This window comes from Chlamydotis macqueenii, chromosome 1, assembly GCF_036417535.1.
Source record: "Chlamydotis macqueenii isolate bChlMac1 chromosome 1, bChlMac1.mat, whole genome shotgun sequence".
Lineage (NCBI taxonomy): Eukaryota > Metazoa > Chordata > Aves > Otidiformes > Otididae > Chlamydotis > Chlamydotis macqueenii.
The window spans coordinates 134,325,141-134,352,823 of NC_141556.1; the positions used below are offsets into that span (position 1 = coordinate 134,325,141).

General features: G+C 44.6%; 1 protein-coding gene across 1 annotated transcript; it reads left to right on the top strand.

The window, feature by feature from the left end:
- Window positions 1-26,177, top strand: ACE2 (angiotensin converting enzyme 2). Its single transcript, XM_010122221.2, has 18 exons — window positions 1-234; window positions 3,454-3,612; window positions 5,761-5,854; window positions 6,475-6,618; window positions 7,945-8,057; window positions 8,605-8,713; window positions 9,445-9,542; window positions 11,030-11,199; window positions 12,268-12,494; window positions 13,274-13,418; window positions 14,952-15,050; window positions 15,668-15,790; window positions 16,144-16,316; window positions 17,268-17,326; window positions 22,078-22,178; window positions 23,120-23,236; window positions 24,508-24,702; window positions 25,334-26,177. The coding sequence occupies exons 1-18, from the start codon at window positions 52-54 to the stop codon at window positions 25,452-25,454; spliced, it is 2,430 nt and encodes an 809-aa protein (XP_010120523.2). The 5' UTR covers window positions 1-51; the 3' UTR covers window positions 25,455-26,177.
- Window positions 26,178-27,683: the final 1,506 nt, after the last annotated feature.

Consider the following 27,683-nt stretch of genomic DNA (forward strand, 5'->3'; position numbering starts at 1 on the left):
CTTACCTGAGGAAACCTACTTCGTCTAGAAGTTCTCAGCCTGGATACAAATATGTTGGTCCCCCTCTGGCTTCTCTGTGGTCTGAGCGCTGTTGTGACCCCTCAGGATGTCACACAACAAGCCCAAATGTTTCTGGAAGAGTTTAACAGGAGGGCGGAAAATATCAGCTATGAGAGCTCCCTTGCCTCTTGGGACTACAACACCAACATCACAGAGGAGACAGCCAGGAAAATGGTAAGTGCTCTGTCCTGTGGGTGTTACTGTTGTTTAAAGAATCTGACAGCTACTTTCTAGTTTATTTTGGTTCCACTGAGGTTGACTGAAATTGGAGTGGTGCTTCTTTGGTAGCTGTGACTTAGTTTCAGGAGGACAGAGGGCTTGCTTTAACACAGCAATGCTTCACTGGAGGTGCCTTGGCCACTACCAGCCTCTGCAGCCTAGGGTTGGTGCCTGGGCTGCCCTTGCACTGCACGGGGACAACCGGAGGCTGGACTTGTCCCTAGCCATCACCCTAAGTCACCCCGGTGAGCAGAGAGAAAAGATGAGGAACTGCTGCCATGTTCGTCTCCAAAATCTGAGCTGGATGGAGAGAAACACCTTCTTCTGCTCAGGGTCCTCCACCACCAGTGCCTTCTGGTGCTGAATTTCTGTGTGGGGTCCCTTTCCTCTTGGAGAGGGCACAGCCTGGAGAGGACAATTGTCTCCCAGGGCCCCGGCTAGGTGCTGCCTTGTGGCGTGAGGGAATGGGATTTGTCTTGTGCCCACGTGAGCTCAAGTCTCCCAGTTTTCATAAGACTGAACTAGCACTGGGCTTTTTGCAGACAGACAACAGTCTCTCTTCTCTGTTGCTGAGATTGTTTTACTTCTCACTGAATATGCAAACATTTTCTGAATGTAGGCGTTCTATTAGATGTTTGCTGATGATTTTATATAGTGGTCCACACCCTTTATCCAGTGGGGCACCTTCCCCCTCGCCCCACATCACTCTTCTCATAGTCAGGGCTGTTGGTAGACTGCTTGGAAGTATTAAATTGGGAAAAATGACACGAGATAATGGATTTCCAAATGCTAGCAGTGGAGTTTGTAGTATGGTTGTCTAGCACATTGGTTTGAAAGTCAATTTCCATCTGCAGGAGGGAGTATAGCATTTGTGCTTATGCTATCTTGCAGCACAATTCTCCCTGCCTCTCAACATCAACCTCCAGCCATCACAGCCGACCGGGTCTCTGGGCAAGTGTCGTCTTTATCGAAGGCAGTCAACTGTGATCTGGCCAGTTACCAATACTGCCATGCCTCCGCCTAGCATCTCGTAGCCTTGGAGCCTTTTGAAATGAACAAAAACACTTTGAATTTTGTAGCTGTGTGTATTTTAAAGAGAACTCAAGTTCTAGAGAAAAACAATTTGGCGCATAAAATGAAGCTGAACATCCCACATCTACTTCTGCATAGTGGTTTAATTCTTCCACTTCTTGGTCTTATAGCTTAATTAAAACATAGTTTAATTATCATATTTCTTAATTAAAGCAAGGAGACTGGTTACTGGAAGAAATCCTAATGACTAATCATTGTCAATCTGGAATGTTTTCTGAGGCACCAGGTACTTAAATGGTAACGTTTCCAAACACGTAAAACGAAAGCCCCATATAGTGCTTTCAGCATTAATGAGGTGATAATAAAGTACGTGAGGAGATACCGACAATAAGAACCAATTAGTCCAGTGCTCAGAGAGGACATTTTCTCTCACTTGATCTCTGCAGTAACACTAGTAATAAACCCATGCTCCCCCTCCTCCCTTTCTGCTGGAGGACCTGAGTTAATTAATCCTGTCCCTTCTGGCTCCTTCCCATCCATTTTCCTTGTAAATTGGGCTACAAACCCCGTAACTATTCCTCTGACTTTTCAACCATTTCCTCTAATTGGGGAAAAAAAAACCAGACAGCAAGATAACTTATTTCCCCCAGCTTTTGTAGCCAAAGAGGCCCCTCTTCTGTCCCACCTCATCTAAGGCACCTCTCCATCCCTCCTTGGGACAAGGAGCTCAGAAGCAGATTTACACCGTGATGCTCTTCCTCTGGGTGCTTATCAAGATCTTGCCCACCAAGATTTGCAAGCCGCTGAGCAGTGGCAGGGATATTTGCTCTGCTCCCATGAAGGGAGGAGTTGGGAAGGTCTCCCAGGGGTGACTGCCCTCCCACAGAGGGGCTGCATGGGCAAGGGGAGACACGGGGATGGGACTGCCAAGGGCTTATGTCTGCCACTGCCCCTCTCTGCCACAGCTGAAAACAGGTATGGTGGGTCCGTCATGCATGGGGTTGGACAACCTGGGCACAGCCCTGGTGAAAGCGTTGGCCTTCCTGCATCTTTGCTCAGGGGTGAAGTGTGCCTGAAAGAGCTCTTCAGGCACAGTATGACATCTGTGTTTCCTGATGCCTCATCAGGGATGGATGGGCATTACAAGTGCCCTTTCCACAATCCAGGGAGCTCTGGCACGAGCGCAATTAATTAAACTGTCCTAAGGACCCAGGTTAATTAGTACTGTTCTTGTTGCTGTTTGGGACGGGTGCTGATGTGCTAAACAATATTAAAAAAAAAAGATGAATAAGATGGTTCCAAATCCAAGCAATGTTCGTATGGTGCTGCTTTGTGCACTGAAATTTGGGAGCTTCACATGTCGTGGTATGTACATGGTGGATGGTGAGGTGATGGATGCCCCATCCCCGGAAACATTCAAGGCCAGGTTGGATGGGGCTCTGAGCAACCTGATCTGACATCTGGAGATGTCCCTGGTCTTTGCAGGGGGGTTGGACTAGATGACCTTTAAAGGTCCCTTCCAACCCTAACCATTCTATGATTCTCTGATTCTATGTAATTGCAGCAGTGGTAAAAGCACTTTCGTGCAAAATGAGGTTTTGCATGCCTGATTTAGGGCACCTGTTTAGAGCCTCCTATGCCCAATCTTTTATTTACCAAAACTTCAGAAGAAAGTGAAATTTGCATAATAAAAAGACTCAGTATCAATATCTTGGCTGCTGTCTTGTCACTGCTACTGAAGCAGAAATGGGGAATGACATTGGGTCATAGACCTCTTGTGCTGTGGCTTGTATCTGGTTTCTGTTCAGCAAGAAAAGCACTAAGGGAAGAATATGTGGTGATTTAGGGTACCAGGGAACACAGCTAGGTGATGCTGAATCAATTTTAACAAGCATGCTGAGAGGAGACAGTCCTGCTTTTTGCTATTTCCAAAGAAAAATGGTTATCTGGATGTGTGAATAAAACAAAGCCAAAAAGTTCTCTAGCCATTTCACTGTGCAGTGCAAGTGCTCAACCTGCAATCCACAGGTGGTCTCCACAAATGAAGTTCTCCCCAGAAGGAATATTTTTTGCCCACGGAGTACATCAGGCTGCTACACTCTTTTGGCAGAATAATTCAGGGTTTGTGTGAACCCCTTTCAGAATGAGGCAGATGCCAAGTGGGCTGCATTTTACGACGAGGCCTCCAGGAACGCCAGCAGCTTCCCGTTAGCCAGCATCCAGGATGCTCTCACCAGGCTCCAGATCCAGGCGCTGCAGGACAGAGGATCATCCGTGCTGGCACCGGAAAAATACAGCAGAGTAAGTTGCTGAACGTAACTCATTTCTGTCGAGTGAGTTGAGCTGCCTCTCACAATGCCCCTGAGCAAGGGCAGGGTGATTGTCTCGGGATGATGCTGTGTCCAGCATCAGTACGAAGAGTGTACCTGTGCGAGGTGATCACAGCAGTACGGGACTGGAGGGGTGGCCTGCCTTAGTGAGCCGGTTCCCAATCAGGTCAGCAGGTTTGCCATGTAATCCATGCAATGAATTTCAAACACACACACACCTCAGAACTGTCCTTGCACAAGTGGCCGGATTAGTCATAAGAGGAAAAGAGGACTCATGCTAAGCGCTTGAATAAGTCCAGACCTAGGGCAATGAGCAGAAGGAGATGGGTGAAAGGACGTTCAATGAGTCAAAAAGGTGGAGGTGGAGGAAGTCTTTCTTTCTCTGCACAGGTTCCGTTATCAAACTGTGAAAAATGTGGGATGTTTCTATGCAGTGGGCACCCTGGGATGCCTGAGACTAGGGAGGGCTGGTGACCTCCTTCTGCAGAAAGCTGCTGAAGGCCAGCAAGAGTTAGCAAATTCATAACAAGATTTGACATTTCCACAGACAGGTTGTGTAAAAGGCATGTGTAGGGATGACTACATGTGGAACTGGAGTGAGCAGCTACGCAGACTCAAAATGAATTTATAACCAAAAACTTGAGGGTTAAATTAGTTGCCTATTGCTGGAGATCAAATTGAAACATAGTACTGAGTCAGGGGATCCTACGATTCTGATTATAGAAGGATCCTGAGGCTTTAAACTAGGAGGAGGTCGATTCAAACCAGACATTAGGAATAAATTTTTTACACTGAGGGTGGTAGAACACTGGAACAGGTTGCCCAGAGAGGTGGTGGCTGCCCCATCCCTGGAAACATTCAAGGCCAGGTTGGACGGGGCTCTGAGCAACCTGATCTGGTTGAAGATGTCCCTGCTCCTTGCAGGGGGGTTGGACTAGATGACCTTTAAAGGTCCCTTCCAACCCTAACCATTTTATGATTCTATGATTTTTCTGCTAAGATCAGCAGTAAACTACTGTGCAAGAAAAGCAGCAGACTGGCTAGATCTTCTGTCTGATCCAAATGAGATGTGTTTTGGGAAAGGCAGATTATCTTGGTGGGAAAGCTGACAGTTCATAAAAACTTATATTTATTTCGGAGCACAGCAGTGCACTGATAGTAATGCTGTCTCTCTTGAGGAGGTATTTTCTTCAGTATTCTCCCTGTTCAGACGTTTGCAGTTTCCTAGATAAATGGCCTTTGTGACTAAAATTGTTGATTCTTGCTTGAAAAGTGACTTTTTGTACAGTCTGATGGGATTCTATGGGAATATTTAAATATTCTTCACTGATATAAAAATTTCCCTGGGCACTCACTTATTTTAATGGTGACAGAGATAAAATTAGAGCTAGTGGTTAACTACCCCTCCCACTGACAGCTCTACATAGTTCTGATTTAGAGCTTTAAATGAGCAATAACATGGTCCTAAAGGAAAATCTAGAAGTGGTCCATGTTTTTCTTGAGATGTGAAAATGTGAAAACATAAAAAAACTAAAAAAACTATGTAGTATAGCTTCTGAGGCAGAGCTGAATGACTTCAAATACATTTGGCCTTCAGCTGACCCAAGACATGAGGCATAACTTCTCTGTATTGGAGTATAAGCAGATCTGGGTAATCAGTGTGATGTGAGACTAAAAAAACACAAGCAAATCAGCCTGGCAACATCTGCAGAAGGGGCCCTTTGGTGCCATTCAAAATCACAAGCTACCTGGAAAGTTTAGGTGGGTCCACGCTTTATGGAGGCACATTGCTGAACTTTATTGTTTTATTGCTGCTGCATATTGATAGCTCTCTCATGACAGCCTCTGCTCGTTAAACCCAGAGCTCTGTCTGACTGGATATTGAGGACCTGTAGATTACGTCACATATTTGGGAGATTATCTGTCTTTTCCAGCCAGGTCCTGGTTCGGTAATGCATTTAGGCAAATTCTTTCATTAATCTCTGCTTAGCTTAACCGTATGCTTAAATGTTAAGCTGGTGGGTGAAGTGCTGAATTGAGCTCTTAAGGAATTAGCATAATTGGTTGCTATTTTGCACAGAGTGGGTTTCTAACGGGCTGTCTCGTGTCTAACTTGCAGCTGAGCACTGTGCTAAATACAATGAGTACCATCTACAGCACCGGGACCGTCTGTAAAACCACCAAACCATCTGAGTGTTTGGTGCTGGAGCCAGGTACAGTACTAGCCACTGCCCCTACTATGTCCTTTATGCTGAGGGTTCAAAAAGAAAAAACCCAAGGGTGGCTCCTGACTGCAAGAGAACAGGCTGTGGTTTCAAGAGATATATCCTGCTATCTACAGCTTAGTCATTATTTAATTGCACCTTGCAGATCAGGACCTTGTGCTGCCCACAAGAAATCCCATCTCCCATTTGTAGTAGACAAAATTTGGAGAGGGCTGCTCAGCTTGTGTGACAGCCTGCCTGTTGCCTGGGGTTTGCTTACATCACAGAAAGTCTGTATTTTACCCCCGTCATCCAAGTCCTGTTAGATGCAATGTTGCCTTGAGGCCAGTCCCAAGAATGCTACCGACTTAAGGGAAGCTTATCCAGAGAGAGCATTTAAGGGACTCATGATCTGCTCAGTGTCTCTTAAAGAGAAGAAGGGGAAAACCTTAAATCAGAATAGGATGCAATAAAATAATGGGAGATTTCAGTATATCAAACACAAAGTGTTTTCCTCTTAGTTCATGAAATCTCTTTCGCTTTAGCTCACTTGCCTACTGTGAAAGAAAAACAGATTCTGCTTTACTTACTAGATTCTGCTAGTACTTACTTTTTTTTTGTTCTGACAGGTCTGGACACTATAATGGCTAACAGCACTGATTATCATGAGAGACTGTGGGCCTGGGAAGGCTGGAGAGCTGATGTTGGAAGGATGATGAGACCATTATACGAAGAGTATGTTGAACTTAAAAATGAGGTTGCAAAGCTTAATAGTAAGTCACAATATTTTTTCTTTTTTTTTTTTTTCTGTCTTCCAGAAATTAACAAACATACCACAGTCTTGCACAATTTGCACAAGAATTCCAGCTCCATACTTTTTTACACATTGATGAGCACTTAATTTGCTCTTGGTGTGTGCATCGCAAAGTGCAGACAGGTACCATTTGCCAGATTAGAGGTCTGTCATCAGCCTGGAACAAAAGGAGGACATCTTTGTTGGCATCTTTCCCAAATGCTGTAATGTATCAGTGCCCTTCATTACTGCTTTACTCAGAATTGCACTGCTTGTGGCTTATGGGCAAGCACGCTCAATTTAAACAAATTCTGAGTGCTGCTGAGTCTTGGCAATGTCTCCTGTTTTCTATTGGCCTTGACCTTCTTGCACCAGCCACAAGCAGTGGCACATTTATAAGCATTATGCCCTAAGTGGAATGATGAGATTTGGTAGGCCTGGGCCAGCAGATGCAGCCAGGTGCTTAAAAAGGATTTTGCACTAAGGAAAGTTTGCTTCCTATCAGAGATCTCCACACAAATCATAGGGAATTGTTATTTCAAGAAACAAGGGCAGGTAGCTGCTAATTTTCTTTGAGAGAAGCTTCTAAAATAGCTTCTGAAGTAGCTACATCATCTGTCTCTTGGCCAAACTACAACTGTATCAACTACTTTCCCATACTCTTTGTTTTGTGAAAATTGTCAAGCTGGAGCTAGACACCAGGAATAAGAAATTACAGTCCAAATAGTTAGACAGGAAAAAAATCAATGTTAAGAAATGGCTGTTATGACCTTCCTCCATATCAATAATGAAGAGATCTCACCTATGAGCCATTTCTTCTTCAGGCTTGTTGGAACTCAGTATAACTGGAAGACTTAGTGGAACGAGGAGCTGAATTTCAGTCCTGGTGTCTACACCTGCCCTGGTGGTTTTGTTGCTGGAGGAGGGGACCCATATTCGATATCCACCAGCACATACCTTCTGCAAGAACCCCTTAACACGCAGCCTGAGCCCAAGCTGCCCTCCCTCGTACTCGCAGGAGCTCCAGTCAGGAGTAACATTTTCCTTTGACCTCCATCTCCAGCTGTAACGACCCTAATTAGCAGATAACTGTGACTGCAATTTCCGCATTTCTTGGAGATCTCCCATACCTGCACATCCATGGATCAGAGCCTTGGCCCCTACACCCAGAGCATCTCACACTTCACTGCTTTGTTTTGGGGAAAAGGCTGTGGGTCTGAATGGGGTCAGCAGGGAGCTGCACTGCTCTTGCAGACCTGAGCAGTGCCATGAGCGGTGTCCTCATCTGATGTGTCTGTGCTTGCAGATTATTCTGACTACGGAGATTACTGGAGAGCAAATTATGAAGCAGACTATCCAGAAGAGTACAAGTATAGCCGTGACCAGCTGGTCGAAGATGTGGAGAAGACGTTTGAGCAGGTATAGGCAGGAAAAAGCTCTCACCTGGGCCACAGGGTTGTGTCTTGCATTGGTGGACTGGCATGTCGATATTTTAAAGGAAGATGAGACCTGTTCTAAACTGGCTAATCTCAGTCTACATGGGGTTAACAGACATCGGGGGACATATGTGACATTTTTACCTCTGCAGTCATTCAAGGACCAGTTTGGTCCCTTTGGGCTACACTGTTCTAAAGGCTGGGAAAGAGGGAGCTCTGCAGATCCATGTCTCTCCTCCAGGTAGGGCCCGTGGTGGGAAGTGTGTTTCCCATGGGGTAGATGGCATCCTTGATACTCGACATCTAAAGTTAGCAATGCTCTCTCCCTTGTACCTGAGCAGGGCTTCTAGGGCTAGGATCCATGCTTGGCGCTTGAGCCCAGAAGTGGGGGGCCAAACTCAGCTGCAGGTTTGGGGTGCACTTACCTGTCGGGAGAATTTAATCAGAGACACCTTTGAGGCTCTCTGTTTAGGAGTGACGAGTAAGGCAAAGAGAAAATAATTTGCTTCCTTCTCCTCCTTTGCCTCCAGATAAAACCTCTCTACCAGCAGCTGCATGCCTACGTGAGGCACCGGCTGGAGCAAGTCTACGGCCCCAAGCTCATCAGCTCCACGGGATGCCTCCCTGCTCACTTGCTGGGTATGTCAACGCGGCCGTGTCGTGCAAGCCTGGCTCTGTACACAGGAAAGTCGCCTTCAAGGCACGTGGACCAGAGTAATCTGCCTGTTTAATCAGGATATTAACAAACAGAAAGTTGCAGATAAGAGAAGGGAAGAAGAGAAATGGAGAAGTCCCTGGCAGAGAGGACAGAGGTGCTTAGCAGCAGAGGCCGGTAGGGAAGGCAGGTGTCCTTATCCTGGCCGGAGCTGGAGGCACCCAGCTCAGAACTCCAGCACTGGGCTGGGACATTTTCCTCCTTGCCTCAGCACTTGTCCTGCTCAAAAATGAGAGTTTCAGAGAGACTTTTTTTTTCCTTTTATATCTTGTCCTAAGTCCCACATTTCATGACTTTGCTTTCAAAGCATGCCACATCAAGCTGCTGTAACTGTAACGTACCTGAACACGGCAGCGGCAATCACATGGACTAATGATATGAGCAGGCAGTTTTGAACAGACCCTTAGGAAGCTGATCAGTCCTAAAACTGTATTGTACAAGAGTAACTGATCTTGGGGAATAAAAGGATGTTTTATCTGAGTTTGATCTGTGCGTGATTTCCCAGAACTGCTCCCCTTCACAGCTGGATCAGATCTGTTTAGACGTATAGGAATCCCTATTTAAGACACTGTACAATTTATAGAATTGTCTGTCACTTTTGAACAGTACATAGGCAATCATTTAAAGTATTTCTATATTTCTCTCTTTTTTGAAGGTGATATGTGGGGTAGATTTTGGACAAATCTGTATGCCTTGACCGTTCCCTATCCAGCCAAACCAAACATTGATGTAACTTCTGCAATGGTTCAAAAGGTAAGACATGTCTTTATGCAGTATTCATTGTGTAACAAATGTAGATGTCATAAAAATTACATACCACATGTCAGCCGCTCTCTAGAAAACCATAGCTGCCCTAAGGCATCACGCTGCCAGGAAAGCATTGCTTTCTGCATCCTTTTTCGCTCTTCACCTTAATGTGTTCATGCATTTTCTGCTGTATCTTTTCTCTTTCTTCTCCGCTCTCTTTGACTGACTTATTCTTGGCTCCAAGTCTATTTTCCTCAGAGACACCTATCCATTAAGAGATACATGTTGTATATATAAATATTTCAGGACTCATGGAGTTGGCTGGTATCAAATATGACCTTTGCCAGCCATTACCATAATCAAATAGTTTGTATATCGCAGGGTTTTTTTTTTTTGCCAGGGTTGTTTATTTGGATAGAGCTAGGAAATTGCAGTGCTGCTTGCAATCTTTTGATAACTGTGTAGTACCATAAGGTCTGTGTTTGAGATCTGTAGTGCTAACAGCTGTGACAGCACCTTTACCAGACCCAGAACATGAGTGAAGATAACTCTCTGTTGTCTTGCCTAAACTTCACTCCTTTTATAAAGTAAAAGGTGATTGGTGGAATTTGGTTTTTGAAATGTGATTACTCATGGGAAATCTGCTGTCCTCTCATAGGGAGTACGTCGTGTTATCCTGGCGAGAGAAGGAATAGTTAAATTTGATTCATAAGCAGTTTGCACAAGCCTGCATTAATCTCACCTCTATTTTATAGTACTGACCCCCTAGTAGACTTAAATTTGTATATACTAAAGCACTGAGGAGGGAAGCCTTACCTACAGAGCCTCTGAGATGAGCCTGGACTCATCCTTGTTGGTAGATGTGCCCTATTTAGGATTCCCATCCAACTAAGCTGTCTGCCACCTATATCTCTGTGAAGATTCAGACCAGTACATGCAGAGCTCCTGCTACATAGAACAATACAACTGCTACATACAACAATACCTGAGTGACATTTGAAAATATTCTGGATATTAACATGCAGTTACAATCTCATAAGCAGCTCCTCTAGATACATTTACCAGGTTTTATGGTTCTGGCTGAGATCTCCTCTTGTGCTCATATGCTAGGAGTGCAGCTCCACTCCCTCAAACAAGTTGTCCCTGACTGAAGTGGCTGAAGGGTCAGATCCCAGATTTGACGTGCTGCTGACAGGAATACCTTTTTTTATCTTCTTCACCTTATCTTTTATTGAGGTCTGGGTCAGGTGCTATCTGCTGAACCTCTGAGTGCAGAAAGCTATTTTGTTTGTGGGGAAAACACTTAATTCCAGTTCCCAGCAGAATTTACAGAAGTGCCGAAGGCAGACACTACCGTCTTACTTTCAGTACGTCAGGTGCTGACCTGAAGCTGCTGGGAGATAAATATGAATTCAGCTGCCCTGTGTTAAGTCAGCCGTTGGGAACAGACTCCGTGCAGAAGCATCAGGTAATGGTGGCATTGTCTCTTTCAGAACTGGGATGCAATGAAAATATTCAAAGCTGCTGAGGCCTTCTTCACCTCCATTGGCCTCTATGAAATGACCGAGGGCTTCTGGAATAACTCCATGCTCACAGAGCCAACTGATAACAGGAAGGTTGTCTGCCATCCTACAGCATGGGATCTGGGGAAAAATGACTACAGGTACTGCAATTACTATGATCCCTTTTTATACCATCTCCTAGAACATGCATATTTTCACAAAAGGTGCACCATTTAGAAAGTTAGAATTTTTCCTTGTTTGTTATTTTTCTCTGACTAATAAGAGGAAAGAGCAGGAATCCTGTGGGACTGTAAACATTTCTCTGTAACTTTTTCTGTGAAGACCTTAGAACTAATCTCAAATTTAACCAGAAAAGTGAATATTATTTATGTGAATTAGAGAAGTCATGGATATGTTCTAGGGCTTAAGGAATAAACACAAATGTGATTGCTTGTGGATACCATTGGGATTTGTGGACACCTGCACTTTCTGCAGCAGGGGCACAAGTCCCTGGGTGGCAACTGAAAACCTCCTGAGAGCCCACCAGTTATCTTTAGCAGATGTATCAGAAGTGGTGGGCAGACTTCCAGAATTTCACAAAAATCCATCAATCTCTTCCATATTTGGGAAAGGACCACAAGTTCTCACACACTGAAATCTCCTGGGGCAAATTCTGTCCCCTCTTGCAGTTCCCACAGTTATCTGGGGAAAGAGGCTGGTCCCCAGCAGAGCCTTCGGGAAAACTGCCAGCCTCACACCTCACACCTCAGCAATCTGGGAAAGGTGAAAGGAAATGCTATTTGGAAGAAATTCCTTTATTAAATATTACCTACATGGGGATGAAGTAGTGGGAGTCATTGACACGCAGGTTTTTTTACACTACTATCTGCCTAACTTTGGTGATGAGTACTCACTCCCACACACAGAGTGATTTTATCGCCAGGTTTCAGAGAGCAGCTGCTTGCTTCTCACAAAACAGCAATTTTCTCTTACTCCTAGCACAATTTCAAGGTGGCTGAAAGTGTTTTGATGAGTTCCTCTCCCAGCCTTGCTCTTGCAGGAGGAACTGCTATGGATGTAGCATGTGCCCGTGCTAGGATGTGGCTGCTCGGATTTTGTGAGGGGTGAGGGGCATTCGCAAGCTCTGGAGGCTGCTTTGCCCCGGGGCTGCAGCAGGCAGGGCTCGGGCAGCAGCTGGCTGACCATAAACACTCTGCTCTGGTGCACAGGATCAAGATGTGCACCAAAGTGACCATGGATGACTTCCTGACGGCGCATCACGAGATGGGCCACATCGAGTATGACATGGCGTACTCTGTGCAGCCCTACCTGCTAAGAGGCGGCGCCAACGAGGGCTTCCATGAAGCAGTGGGGGAAATTATGTCACTTTCTGCAGCCACTCCTCAGCACTTGAAATCTCTCGACCTTCTAGAGCCAACTTTCCAAGAGGATGAAGGTAAATAAATAAATAAATGCATAAATATTATCTTTTTAAGTGAAAACACTTGAAGGCCTTAGTTTGCAGCAGAAGATCATATCTGCAAGCTGAGTTAGCAACTGAGAGGCTTCTGAAAATCCTGTCTCACCAACTTACCAGAAATTATTTTTTTCCCAAATCACATCATGAAATACGGAGCACTATAATGCCACTACATAATTTAGAAACAAATAGCTAGCACTTCATTACCTTCAGTACTGAACAACTCCTCCCAAAATCTTCATAGCCTCTAACAGTCTTTTACACTTCTGTTGCATCAATCTGCACATATCTCTACCAAGCTGTGTATTTAGTAGTTCAAATGAAACTGAAGCCTTGAGATTTGTATCTCCCAATAAGTGAATATTGAGTGGACAACGTAGGTAGGCCCTCCTTATAATGCAGTTTGTCTGACTTCTCTGAGTATTTCATTATAAGGATGGAGATGTACCAAAGTCCTCAGCTCAAAATTCCCCAGAGGCTGGGAAGGTTTTCAGTGGAAGATAATAACATGCAAATGCCAAAGGGTTAGGTTATTTAAGCAGTCGAGGGAAAAGAAAGAGACAAAACTGTATACAATACTTAAGTGATCTTTTCTCATGTTTTTTTCAGTAGTATTCTTTCTTTCATTTTTTCCTTAGTGAGAATCTGTAATTTAAGCCAGATGTAAGCATTAGCTGTAAAAGGAAGCAGCTTTATCTGTCTAATCAAATACTAATTGCAACCATAACCATTGCCTTAACTACTTCTCTCTTCAGAAACGGAAATCAACTTTCTGCTCAAACAAGCGCTAACGATTATTGGAACAATGCCTTTTACTTACATGCTGGAGAAGTGGAGGTGGATGGTGTTTAGGGGTGAGATTACAGAGCAGGAATGGACAAAGCTGTGGTGGGAGATGAAGTAAGTTTGAGAAACAAGGAGGATTTTTTTTGCAAATGATCCTGCAAAACCATCCCTTCCTAGTTACTCTACATACTGAGATGCCTGTGCCCACAGTAGTTCAGGATCTCCCTCTACAAAGCCCAGTAGAGTGCCAGGTAGAAACACTCAACATGGTCCAGACAAGGTCTCACAAGCCATGTATCCCCATTAGCACTGTGTTCAACCCTGGGTAGTTTACCTTGCCTTTCGGCAGACTTTTTCCCCATTTCTAATGTCATCTTCTCCTGATAAAGACAACCTATGGTCTTTGCATGAGATGTTACAGATCCCAGGAGGAAAGTTGCTGTTCCCCCAGCGCATGCTCCAAGACATCTCCATAGCTTAAGTACAGCCCTTCCCTAAGTTTCATTGGGTGTACACTCCGGTTTGCTCCTCATCTCCTTAAGGACAAGTAGAAAATGAAGTTCATTGTATTTGCCAGCCAGAGAAGCATACGGATTTCAATCTGCCCAATATCTGTGCAGACTTCTCTGCTTTGCTTTTCCTCCTCATTCTAGAGTGCTTTTGGAGGCAAATTGTCTTAAAGACTCCAGATTGAGTCTTTCTTGGTCAATAAAATTCAGTTCCCTTACCGAGTAACATCCAGAGGTGCCTTTTCATATTACCCCCACCAGCCAGTCTATTTGCAGGTCCCTGGAGCTAAAAATGGAAAGGAGCTTGATTCAGACTGGAGTCTGTCATTTCCTGGGGTGGTTAATGTGGGGGCAGAAAAATAGAAAGAAACCAAACAAGCCCCACACTGAAAATGGAATCTGCACTCTAACAGAAACACAAACAGTGAGCCTCCATCAGCAAAAAAAAAAATAAATCTGTGATAAAATTTGATATAAGCAAGCCTCCTGACCCACTGTGAGAATCAGTCAGCTTTGATTTATTCAAAAGTAGCAGAGATGTCAGAGAAACGGAGAATGACAAATTGTTCAGGGAAGCTTATCACGTCTGTTGTAGCAGCACTGCAAAGCTCTCTACTGGAACAAGACCTTGAAATACAGGTTTACCAAAAATATTTCCACATAAGCTTATTACCATTTTCAGAAATTAGGGCATGGGTTTGTTTCCATAGTACTGCTCAGGAAACATGCTGTCAGGAGAGGAAAATAAAGAGAAACCTCATCTCCAGCCCAGTGGTTCAGCAGGCCATACACCTTTTGGGTCACCCAATCTCTGCACGCCCTTTCCCAGGGATGGACCACGGCATGAGGTGCGTGTGAAGCTGATGTCTTGTAGGTTATTTCACACCACTAATTACTCCCTGTGCACCCTACTATCATACAACTCCCTTCCTTGCACCATCAGTTTCAAAGCAGCTTCTTCTCTGTGGTCTCCAGCTGTAGAGCAGTACCCATTTGGGGTTACTGGGAGTTGTATATACTTGTGTTGGAAGTGAGAGAGGTGCCCATACGTATCAGAAAATACAGAGGAAGAGCAGAGTCAGATTATTTTTCCTTCTTATCTATTAATAGAAATCTTGTGTTTTTCCTTCATCCCCAGGAGAGAAATAGTTGGTGTTGTCGAACCCATCCCTCACGATGAAACCTATTGCGACCCTGCAGCACTATTTCATGTGGCCAATGATTACTCATTCATAAGGTAGCCCCATCCTTGCTCAGTGTTTAATTCATTACTTACATTTTGGGTGCAGAACAGGCCTCAACTACCTAGAACAGAAGACCCTCAGGACACAGTCTTATTTTGTTTAAAGTCACTGATTTCAGTGGAAGTTTTTCAGGAAGCTGCTGAGCTTCTTGTTGACCAGAGCAGCTTTGTGCTGCCATCAAACCAGCGGGAGCACACCTGTATGAGGTGCTTGCCCCTTGGGCAGACAGCGTAACCTGTACTGCTGTCACCTGGGCCAGGCACATGCAGCCCTGAAGCAACTAACTCTGGGCATCCCTTGGTGTCCCAGCCACCTCGTTTTAGAGGGCTCAGCTGGAGTGGAGCATTGGGCCTTAAGAACCTTACTAGCTCCTGGTTTGTGTACCAGCAAACAGATTTGGGGCTCTTCTGCTGCATTTGATCTTGGTATTTTGTTAAATTCCCATTACTGTAGCCTATAAATATCAGCTGGCCTCCCTCCCTGCAGTGCAGCCTCTCAAGCACAAGCGCCAGCTGACACAGCAAAGATTTCCAAAGGCCGAGGGCTCGGGGGTTTCCATGCCAGATGACTAACAAAACCTGCGCTTTCCTTCTCCTTGCCCTTCCTTTAGGTATTACACCCGGACCATCTATCAGTTCCAGTTTCAGGAGGCACTTTGCAAGGCAGCTAACCATACCGGCCCTCTTCACACATGTGACATTACCAACTCCAGAGCAGCTGGTCAGAAGCTGAGGTAACAAAGCAAATTTCTCACATGTAATAAATAACAAAGCCTAATTCCTCCTTGAAAGCTTCTGGAGTCAATGAGGTTGCAGCAAGAATGAACTTAGTCTGAAAATTTTGCATATGTCTACTCAGCTTATTTTGACAAGTTGACTAAATTTATATCAGCTGAGGATCTAAACATCAATGGTTTCATTGTCTGTTAATGAGAAAATAATTTATTTTTATTAATAGGAATGATGGGAGGAAGCAGAGAATTCAGAAGCAAACCCCAAAACTTTGATACTGATCACAGATTGTTTTGCTAGATATCTAGATGGAACATGGCAATAACATATGTTACGTTTCCTTCCACATACACAGACAATTGCTTGAATTAGGAAGATCCAAGCCCTGGACTCAAGCACTGGAAAGCATAACAGGAGAGAAATATATGAATGCAGCACCCTTGCTCCACTACTTCGAACCTCTATATAAGTGGCTGCAAAAAAACAATTCTGGCAGATACATCGGTTGGAAAACAGACTGGGCTCCATGTATGTATGGCTTGTGGGTGAATTAAGGACACTTGTTAGTCCTCACAACCCTTGACTGGCAAAGTCCCTCTTTCTTGTAGCTGGTGAAGGCTCTTCTCCCTGTGGAATAAGGGTTATGGGAAACATCACCAAGCAGTAAATTTTACTCATAGGAAGGCAGACTGGTTTCTTCATGGTCAAAGCTGGAGGAGTCAGCACACGTGTGGTTTGTCACAGCCTCACCTAGTTTTCAGAAATGGAGTTTCTTCTCTTTTCCACAGTGGCAGTGCTAAGAGGGTGAGATGGCTGTGCAGAGGGAAGAAAGACCAGAGGCTTGGACTTGTGTGACGCTTCCCTGGAAGCGGCGTGCCTGTTCTGCAGTCCTTGGAGCCAGAGGACCCTGAGCTGGGGGCATAGGGACAAAACAGCACAGAAGAATGACTACCATTTTGTTTGCTTTCATGTACTAGTCAAAGAAGGGGGCTCAAGGGGAGGAAAAGACAGTGGAAAAATGCATTTTTCAGCCTGTTGTGGTGACACTGAGCGTTGAACCACCCAGGACACATACCTGTAATCACTGTCAGTACTGGAGAGTACCCTGACTCTCACTGTGCTGTGCCAGTCTCTAATGGTGAGATTCACCTAGCCAGACACCAACATCTGCATCTGAGCTGCTCATTCTCCATGGAGGGAAGGAGGCATTTCTTCAAGAGACGTCTAAAGAAGACCAGAGGGCTATACTCCAGATGTGCTCTCTCTTTCTATCTACTACAAAGCCAGATACGGGTGATTGACAGCTCAGATGCAGATGTTTGCAGCAGAGGTGGCTGAGAGGAAACAAGATCAATCCCACCAAGCTGGCCAGGGAGAGCAGGGAAACCTGTAAGGAAACTCTCCCCATCCCATAGTTTCCCAGGGACTAACTTTCTGTCTCTGCAGCTCTAACATGGCCCTTGTTTCTTTTTAAACCAGATTCTAGCAATGCCATCAAAGTGCGCATCAGCCTGAAATCAGCACTGGGGGGGCAGGCGGTAAGTGTGTTTGCGCCGAGACACTCCTTGGATTGTTTGGGCAACAGAGATGTAGCACTAATGGCTCTCAGAAAGCAAGGCAGGGTGTAGCTGATTTTTGTGTCTGAAGAGTGGCATCAGCCCAAGCGAAGGGTTATGACATAAAAAGATTTTAAACAGAGCATTGGCTTAGCCCATCTGCTTAACCCAGACACCTGGCTGAAAATTTGCTCCTTATTCTAGCTGTGCCTCTTTACGTTAATCTCATGGAGGCAGCATAGAAGGCTTAAGTGCAGGCACTCCACTCCTGTTAATAGGCATTTTCACCACACAGAACATTAGTAATTTTCCAAGAATGAGTACGTTATCAGACGGGTCATTTAGACCTGCGTGTTGGAGCCATTGCACTAGCAAGGACACAATACTGTGGGCTCGTTTTTCATGCAAATTGATGCTCTCGCTTCTATCACTCTTTCACATGCAAGCCCCACTGGAGTTTTATTGCTTCATAGACCGCTGAGTCGAGTCAGATGCAATTCAAAACTGATATCAACAGCACGAAAAGGTTCCATATTACAACACTCTTATTAGTCATTATGGTTAATGTTTAGCTTAATACCATTTTTATGCCTGCCTTTTGCCATCATAGTTTTTTGTTGTGCAATTGAGCGGCTGTAAAACAATCTCATACAGATTACTTAATTTGAATTATCATATGGACGGTAGGTTCCTAAACTCTGAAGAGCAAGCCATGCATTTTCCTCTCAAAGCCAGTCCACATCACCAACTTGCAAGAAACCTTTTCTGTTCACTAGCTTTCTGCTTCCCCACAAATTTCCCTTACACTGAGGTCCCAGGGAGCCGAATGCTGGTATGCCAGCAGCGGGGAATCGTACATGCATGAGCTGGCATAAAGAAAAGGCAGGGGGAATCTCCGTCAGGAATCTCAGCCCAGCTGCACAGAGCAATACGTTTTGGCTGCCTTATGCAGTTCACAGCGCACAGAAACCGGGAACGCAGTGTGACTGTTTAAGATGTATTTCCAGCTGCTTTGCACCGTTAGGACAGCAGAAAGCATTCTGAACATGCCAGCAAATCTTTTTTTTTTTTTGTATTTCTGCTCTTCAGCATTGGCTACAGCAGAAAGGGAAAGCCCCCTCCCCCCCCCAACCTTCTTTTGCAGAGGGAGAGCTTCCCCGGGGGCGGCTGCAGCACACACAGTCAGCCCTGCACCTCTCTGCTACGTACCCTGGCTATTGCCAGCAGAGAAGTTTCAATAGCCCAAAGTTCTGGCAAATTAAGCACCGAGACTCAGGGATGGGCTTCCACCAGCTGTGCCAGAGCGTGTGTGCTGCTGCAATGACCCTGCTAATTGTTTGCAGGCTGATGAGATTAAAGCTGCAGCCTTAGCGTGGCTGGATGACCAGTGTGGCTGATGAAGCTGAAACACACGCAGCTTTGCTTCAGCTGGTGCTCTATGGAAGTGTCTTCTCAAGGGAAACTACAAGACCCCACTGAATCACTCGGGGTCTCTCTTATTTAAAATAAGGGTAAAAATTTAAAAATTTTAAAAAAGAGTTCCAGGAGTGTCAGTCCCTTGACCACCACTTGAAAACGGGACCCCTCTTCAAACATTAATTCAAAATTCCCCGCTGGGTCAATGTCATACGTCTGGTTACACGGTAAAAGGCTGGCGCACAAGACAGTGTTAGGAAATGGAGCGCTATCAGCCTGCAGGCATTTTGATGTATTTTACAATGGAAAATCCTTTTTTTTTGCACCAGAGGCCAGACTTACACTGTCTTTCAAGTCACGCGTGGGATCTTGGAGGGAACACACTATAATTAGGCAGAGGCAATTGGCAAAGTTCATTTCCCTCTGAAAGCAAAGCAGCCTCTGTAACGAGCAGCGGGCACCGAGGCAGGTTTCCGAGATGCCTAGGGAAGGTGTGTGGGTAGTCATTACTCAAATACAGATCAGAAGCTAGCCAGGTACTTCCCTTCCACACAGCCAGTAATGGTATTTATAAAGGCACTTGAGAGGCACAGTGGCAATTAAAATATGTTATACTGAATAAGACAAAACAGACACTATGGAAACAAATAAATTATTAAAAAGCTAAGATGCTAACTGCAGAAAGCAGCAGCAGAGGAATCAAGCTCAATTAGCTCCTGGTTTAAAAAAAAAAAAAAAACAAAACAAACAAAAAACCAACAAAAGGCACTGCAGAGCCTAAAGATGTTGAGGATAAATGAAAAATTGATAACGCCCCCACAACAGCATCATCGCGGGCTGTGCCGGTGAACACTGCCGGCTGCTGGAGACAAGAGCGGTAACAACCGGAGTGCTTCAGCGCGGGGCTGTGCCTGCTGCCCGGCAAGCAGGAGAGGGCCAGGGGCATTTGCCAAGGGAAAGGTGACCTTTGCTGGTGAGAATATCCGGAGCTGGGAGAGCCCCTGCCCTCCGCACACCCGGGCTGGGGGTGCTCCGCTAGCAGGGGCTTTGGGTCACCTGCATCTTTCTGGGAGCCTGGTGCTGCACGGGCTGACAACAGTTTCTGCTCTTTCCTCCTGTGTGTTTCTCTCTCCCCATTTCATATCAGTGTCAAGAGGAGGACAGGGTTGAAAAATGTTGCTGAGTTTTATAAAGCCTGTTAAAACAGAGCTGCCTTCTACCACACCTTCCCGAATGATACTCGGGAAAGTCAGGAGCTGTGTAAAACTATCACTGATGGCATTTACAGGCATTCCTGCTCAGGTACCATAAACACAATCGAATCTAGGCTTTCAGGGGATAAAAAAAATTGCCACAGAGTTCAAACAGGAATTATCCCTTCGTGCACAAGCAGTGTTGCACAACAGACCAGGCTGCATTATCAGGTGGTTTTTGCCCCCTGTACAGCTCTCAGTTTCTGCCCCAGAGGAGCTGGTTTTGACTTCCACTGCAAATAACTTTGGCCTCGTAAGGCAGGCCAGGAGGAGCCTCCACCCAGGCAGTGCATTATTTATAGCACCTGTCTGTTCTCCAGGTAAAACAACAAATATATGCCTACTGCAGAAATACTGATGCAAAGAGCTTTTTAACAAAAGAAAACAAACCCCAAACAAAAATTCCAGATCATCGAGCAAATAAATGAGCCAACTTCAGACAACACTGTCACCCCAAAGTTTTTCCTCCTTAAAATAAGAGGTCTGCAAATAAAATTACATAATTAAAAGAAGAACCAAATTATGAAATCTTGTGCAAAACATTTGACGCTGTCCCACACGACATCCTTCTCTCTAAACTGGAGAGACATGGATTTGACGGATGGACCACTCAGTGGATAAGGAATTGGCTGGATAGCCGGACTCAAAGAGTGGTGGTCAACGTCTCAGTGTCCAAGCGGAGGCTGGTGATGAGTGGCGTTCCTTAGGGGTCGGTGTTGGGACCAGCCCTGTTTAACATCTTTGTTGGCGACATGGACAGTGGCATAGAGTGCAGTCTCAGCAAGTTCGCTGATGACACTAAGCTGTGTGGTGCCATCAACATGCTGGAGGGGACGGATGCCATCCAGAGGGACCTTGACAGGCTGGGGAGGTGGGCCCATGTGAACGTCATGAAGTTCAACCAGGCCAAGTGCAAGGTCCTGCACATGGGTCATGGCAATCCCAGGCACAAGTACAAGCTGGGTGGAGAATGGATTGAGAGCAGCTCTGAGGAGAAGGACTTGGAGGTACTGGTACATGAGAAGCTCAACATGAGCCGGCAATGTGCGCTCGCAGCCCAGAAAGCCAACCGCATCCTGGGCTGCATGACAAGAAGCGTGGCCAGAAGGTCAAGGGAGATGATTTTGCACCTCTACTCCACTCTCCTGAGACCCCACCTGCAGTACTGTGTCCAGTTCTGGAGCCCCCAACATAAGAAGGATATGGTCCAGTTGGAGAGAGTCCAGAGGAGGGCCACGAAGATGATCAGAGGGCTGGAGCAACTCTCCTATGAGGACAGGCTGACAGTTGAGGCTGTTCAGCCTGGAGAAGAGGAGGCTCCAGGGAGACATTATAGCAGCCTTCTAGTACCTAGAGGGGGCTTACAGAAAAGATGAAGACAGGCTTTTTAGCAGGGCCTGTTGTGATAGGACGAGGAGTAATGGTTTTAAAATAGAGGGGGGTAGATTCAGACTGGACACAAGGAAGAAATTTTTTACAATAAGGGTGGTGGAACATGGAAACAGGTTGCCCAGAGAGGTGGTGGATGTCCCATCCCTGGAAACATTCAAGGCCATGTTGGATGGGGCTTTGAGCAACCTGATCTGGTTGGAGATGTCCCTGCTCCTTGCAGAGGCGGGTGGACTAGATGACCTTTAAAGGTCTCTTCCAATCTAAAATATTCAGTGATTCTATGAAATCTTTAGACTTCAAAGAGAATGCACAATATTTAGTAGGAATAATGTTGCTCCTGCTGCCTTTGCTCCCCGCAAGGCAGAGAGATGGGCTGGGACTGCAGCATCTTCAGCATCCCCACATAAAGGTACCAGAAATTGCAGAGGGACAGCACGATGCACTGTCTGGCAGCAAGGGTGCCTGCTTGATTATTCCCTACAAAGCGCTCAGATTAACAGAGCTGAAAGGTTTGAGGAGGTTCCTGAAGTGCTACCACGGCACAAATAAATATTACTGAAGTGCATGCTGAGCATTACAACTGCTATTTCTTTTTAGAATGATTCCGTAGTGTCAGTTAACTTGCCATACAATTACCATCTCTGATGAATTTCTCTTGTGCTGTTTCTGCAGTATGAATGGAATGACAGTGAGCTCTTCTTGTTCAAGTCATCCATCGCCTATGCCATGAGAAAATACTTCGCAGAAGTGAAGAAACAGGAAGTTAACTTCCAGTGAGTGGCTTGCTTAATTGTGCTGGCTATGTCTATATCGCTTCTGGTTTGCTGGCAGCATGAATTGATGGAATTAATTGTGCCTTCTGTCAAATGTAAGGTGATAGCAAACAATGTCAAACAAGATGCCAGCTGGGTTACATACTGTCTTTTCACTCAGGAGTCTGAAGTTTAGGAGTGAAGTAGTGAAGTTAGGTAACTTCAGGGGATGCAGAAGGCTTTGTCTCTCACAGCTTATCGGTGGTGGAAGTCAGCCTTGACAATTTCTGCCCAATACCTGTATGGGAATATCAGGGAAGATACATGGAGTAGAAATGAAAATTTCTAACAATATATGTGTATGACACTGAAAATCCATGAGGTTTTGGGCCAAGGAAAGATAATATTGTTGATTATAAAGCACTAAAATTCTGTGCAGACTTACTAATCTCATCTAGATTCACTTACAAACAGAAAATCTATAATCTGAAATGGATTTTGGTGAGAAAAACAACCCTTTTTATTAGGTGTCTTGAAAATTTTCAGAAGCTATCTACTTAAGCTATCTATCTTACTTTATAGAACATAAATCATGTAATATGTAGGATCTGTTCCCAGCAGAATTTAAGGAAAAAGGAATTTTTTTTCCCCTTGGTAATTCATGAGACCTACCTCAAACCCTCTGTTCTGCAGCTGATTCTGTGCTTCAGAAAATTATGCCAAGGATTGTCTCAGGTATGGCGTACACTCTATCTATCTAAAGTTATGAATTAGCACATAGAAAAAAAAAATGTAGGGAAAATTGATTTCACTTCCCAGTTGAGGTCACAGTTTCTGCATTCACTCAGCAGAAGCTAACCCCCTGGCATTGCTGATCAAAGACAACTGTTCACTTGCCCAAATTTAAAGCTAATGTAATCTCAACAGTCAAAAAACCCCTTTTTCTTCTGTTTCTCATTCAGGATTGCAGACATTCATGTGGGGGAACAGACACAAAGGATCTCCTTCTACCTTACTGTCAGCATGCCAGGTAATATAAGTGACATTGTGCCCAAAGCTGACGTGGAAAATGCCATCAGGTGAGATTTTGCTCTCTGGGAAAAAAAAAAAACAAAACCCCACAAAAAAACCCCAAATAGGTGAAAGGGTGGAAGGGTGGAAAGCAATGCTCAAGTCAGCTGAGGCAGAAGGGGTGATGAGAAAGTCAGTTCTTCAGTTAGCATGGAATAGTGGGAGGAGAGAAACTGCTATGACAGAAAGAAAACAGTCCATCTATTTGATGGTGTCTTGGACAACAGCCAGTGTAAAATGCTTCAGGGGGCTTGTAAAACTGCCATAACACACCTAATTGCATCATACCTTGCCAGGAAATACAATTGCTCAGACTTTAACAGGAATTATCTAATATTCTGAAATCCAGGGCACTGTAATGGTGTGTGCATACACGTGTGTTTTCTTCCTCTCAGTGAAGATTAAGTGCAAGAATTATTGTGTAGCAAGGACTCCAGAATAATGATGTATTAGAAAGACAGCCAGATGATTATACAGAAAAGAAGAGGTCAGAGCAGGAGCTAGTTCCCTTATGGGTCAATGAAGAGCTCTTTTATAGCACAGTATGACACCACTGTAAGTCGTTGCTGTAAAAATGATAAGTACAAGAGATGCAGATGATCATGGATAATGTACACAGGGAAATGAAGAGGGCACAAATCTAAAAGCAGCAGCAACATGACATGGGGTTGAAAAAGCAGTTAGAGAAGTTGGTGAACCAGAGGAGGAGAACATGGCTCTGAAAGTCACTAGCATTCACTAGCACTATGAAAGTCCGTTAGCACTCACTAGCAGAAGCAGAAGTTCAGGGAAAAACAAGGCACAGAAAATACACCAGGGAAAGGGTTTTCAGGACAGTGAAAAACACAAGAATCAAACCTGTGGAAGACTGTAGGGGAGAAACAGGGGAGGAGAAGTCAAAGCTGTGGTTTTCTGTCACATATCCAAGAAGCTTATGGATAGCTGAGAAACTCAGGGTAAAGAGAATGAGAGGCAAAATGCAAATAGAGAGGGAGATCAGAAGGCTCTTTACCTCAGTTTAATAAATGTTAAGACTGAGTTTAAGAGCTCATGGACCTGTTAGCTAACCTGCGACAGGTTAAGGGCTTAAGTTACAGTGCTTGTCACCCACCACCCCATGCCAGAAGAAATAGGAGTTTAGCAGTACTTTCTGTGCAGCCTTTTCAACTGAGCCTTTCAGGGGAAGCTTGGCACACTGGAGATTTATAAAAAAAAACCTGAAAACTGTTTACTTCCTTCCAATAAATGTGTGAAACTTTGAATTTGCTCTTGATGGCAGAATGTCTCGAGGACGAATCAATGAGGCTTTCAGACTGGATGATAACACGCTGGAGTTTGTGGGCATACTTCCAACCCTGGCCACACCTTATGAACCACCCGTCACCATCTGGTTAATTTTATTTGGGATCGTCATTAGCCTGGTTGTCATTGGAGTTGTCGTCCTGATCATCACAGGGCAGAGAGATCGAAGAAAGTGAGTAATATTTTTGCTACTATGATCACAACCACTGGGAGACGTCCCAATGATTGAATCAAACAAACGGGCTGCCAAATTTAACTGAAGCAAGTTAAGGAATTAAAGCCTATTATCCCATTCCCATCCACAGTGATGGCTAAAGGTTCATCTCCCTTCCTTTCAGTGCAAGGCAGCTTTGGCAGCTTAGTGCTATTTCCCCATCACCAGTAGTTCAACTGAAGCAGGTGGCAGCTGCAGCGTGGCCGGGCTTCTGCCAGCCCCGCTGTGAGGTGGATGGAGTGGCCTGCTGGGAACACAGCACCTTCTCTAAAAGCAGAGTCTGCCCACAGTCATCAGCACCATAAGTTTTCAATAATCTTGTTGGAGGTTGTCCAGTGATGTCATTTTCCTTAAATATTATTGCATTAACAGTAAAATAGCTGGGTCAGTTTTCTATATCTCTCCATTAATGGGGTTTCTAAGAATGTAGTAGGTTTGCTACACGTTCTCTTAAAACCAACAGAATTCCTTTTAAAGAAATATTCCCAGTTAAGCAGTTCCCAGTATTATTTACAGTAGGGGATTCTAGGGATCCGGAAGGACTTGAGCAGAACAGGGGCTTCTAATATAAAATGAATTTTCATTACAGGAGAGCGAGAGAAAGTAAGAGTGACACAGGATCAAAGTGTGAAGAGGTGAACCCTTATGATGAAGAGGGGAAAAGCAACATGGGTTTTGAGTCATCTGAAGAGACACAAACATCATTTTAGAAGACGTGGGTACACTAAGGGTTTCTAGGTTTTTAATTTCACTCTTAACAATAGTGCCTAGCTAGGACCAAAATGCTACGGATGTCATCAAACATAATGTCTTCTGGTTGACCATTAATCTACTGGTTCATAGACAACAGCAACTAAATCTGCTGTTCGTGTGGCAACTAGAAAACATGCAAAAATGGAAGATATGTATCTCCTATGGTTTTTCTATGAATTATGCACATAATATTACACACTATTTGTGCTGCTTTTCATAAGTATGCTGCATCCAGCTTGTCTTTGTTTCCTCTGTAATGAGATACAAAAACTTGGAAGTATAGAGTTGTATACAGATCAAGACAGACATAAGAATAACTCAAATATTCCTAATGCCCATGAGGAACATCTTGATCTTTCCAGATGGAGACTTCCAAAGTGTTATCTAATAGACAGTGAGAAAAAAAAAAAACAACTGACCACCAGAAGAACCTTAGGGATGAAGAACTCAACTTGATATGAAATAACTGCAATTTTTGCACCTTCAGAAAATCTGTGTCGATGTAAAATAGATACTGAATGAAGAATAACAAGCACTGGGACTTTGTTAGAAAGTTGTACCATAAGTTATTTTTCTAACTATTTGCTTGATAAGTATTGTGGAAACCAAATAGCCTATGCCCCCTAAAAAAAAAAAAAAAGAAAAAAAATTCTGTGTTATGTTGTCATCTAAAAATGGAATAGACTTCTTTAATACTAAATGATCAAAGTGCTCTTTTTTTTTTTTCAATATCTTAACCATTGCCTCCACTATTACAAATACTGCATACTACAAATACAAATTGCACAGGGGCAGTAGATTGAGATTTGGGAGGCTCAAGCTGCACCTGAAAAATAAAAGCTGTTCACAAGGAAGGTAGTGCAGCACTGGCATAGGTTGCCTATGCCATGCCCTGGGACAGGCTGTGGGATCTCCACCTTTAGAAGTGTTCAGGGCTCAGGTAGACAAAGGTATGGCTGATCGTGCAGTGAGAAAAGTCCCACTCTGAGCAAGAAGTTTGGCTAGATCATCTCCAGAGGTCCCTTCCACTGAGCATTTCTATGATTCTGTGCCTTGTAGGTCCCGTGCCATACCTGCCACCATGCCAGTGCAGTTGTTCTGTACACATCAGGGCCACTGAAAGGCATGAGGTGCCTACTCAGTCCTGTGTTCTAACAGGTAGCAAACATGACCCTGCATGAAAAACAGTCAGCAAGTGCACGGACTCTCAAACTCCTGGGCCTCCAAAATTATCAGAAACTGTAAAAAGCAGTCACACATTTATCTGAAAACATACAGCTGGACTCACTGGGCTCACAAAACACTTTCCTAGTGCTCCAAGCTTGTTACCTGCTTAAGACACAAGACCCTTAAATGAGACCGTTCAAAATGGTACGCAGACAATACTGATTAACTACAAACTAGGCAAGAATGTAAAGGAATGAAAATAATTTTTCTTTTAGTTGCCTGCCTACACCACATATTCCATTTCTGTAACATTGCCAATCCTTAGTACTTTAGCTGAACTTTTAAGATAAATAATTCAACTATTTGTGGTCTCCCCACTTACTGTGCGGTGACAGAAAGAGGGAATGGCAAAGCTGGAAACAATCAAATAATGTAATTAGTCATGCCAGCCATCTTCAGATCTGTTGCTAAGATTAACATTTCCATTAAGGTAAAGCTTTCATTTCAAGCAATTAATTTTAAAAGCTGTGCTATGAATCAAAAACACCGTTCAGAATTGTCAACACATAAAGCCACTAAAAAAATACAGCAGGATGTTGGAAGAACAGAAATAAAAAGAAAATGTTTGTATTAAAAAACTCAGCCACATGCATTAGCCGCCACAATATCTCACACCTTCTGTGCTGGGGGAGGGCCCACTCCCCTCCTCTCACATTTGATCAGTGTCAGCAATCCTTCCCGACCTGTTCTCTGCGTCAGCACTCCTTGCCCCAGCTTGGTGCATGGGCCACATCGGACCATGTCCTGCCCCTCCCTCATGTGCAGCCTCCCATGGCCCCTCAGGCCTGTGTAGATCCCCACAGTCATTTGCATGACCCTCAAATGCCGCTTTCCCTCAAACCCACTCACAGCTCCCCACCAAGACAGGGATGCGCTCTGCTAGCCAGCTTCCAGTGCCTGGACCAGGCAACATGGCCAGCAAGCACAGGCACCAGGGCCTCTGGCTGGCCAGAGACCTT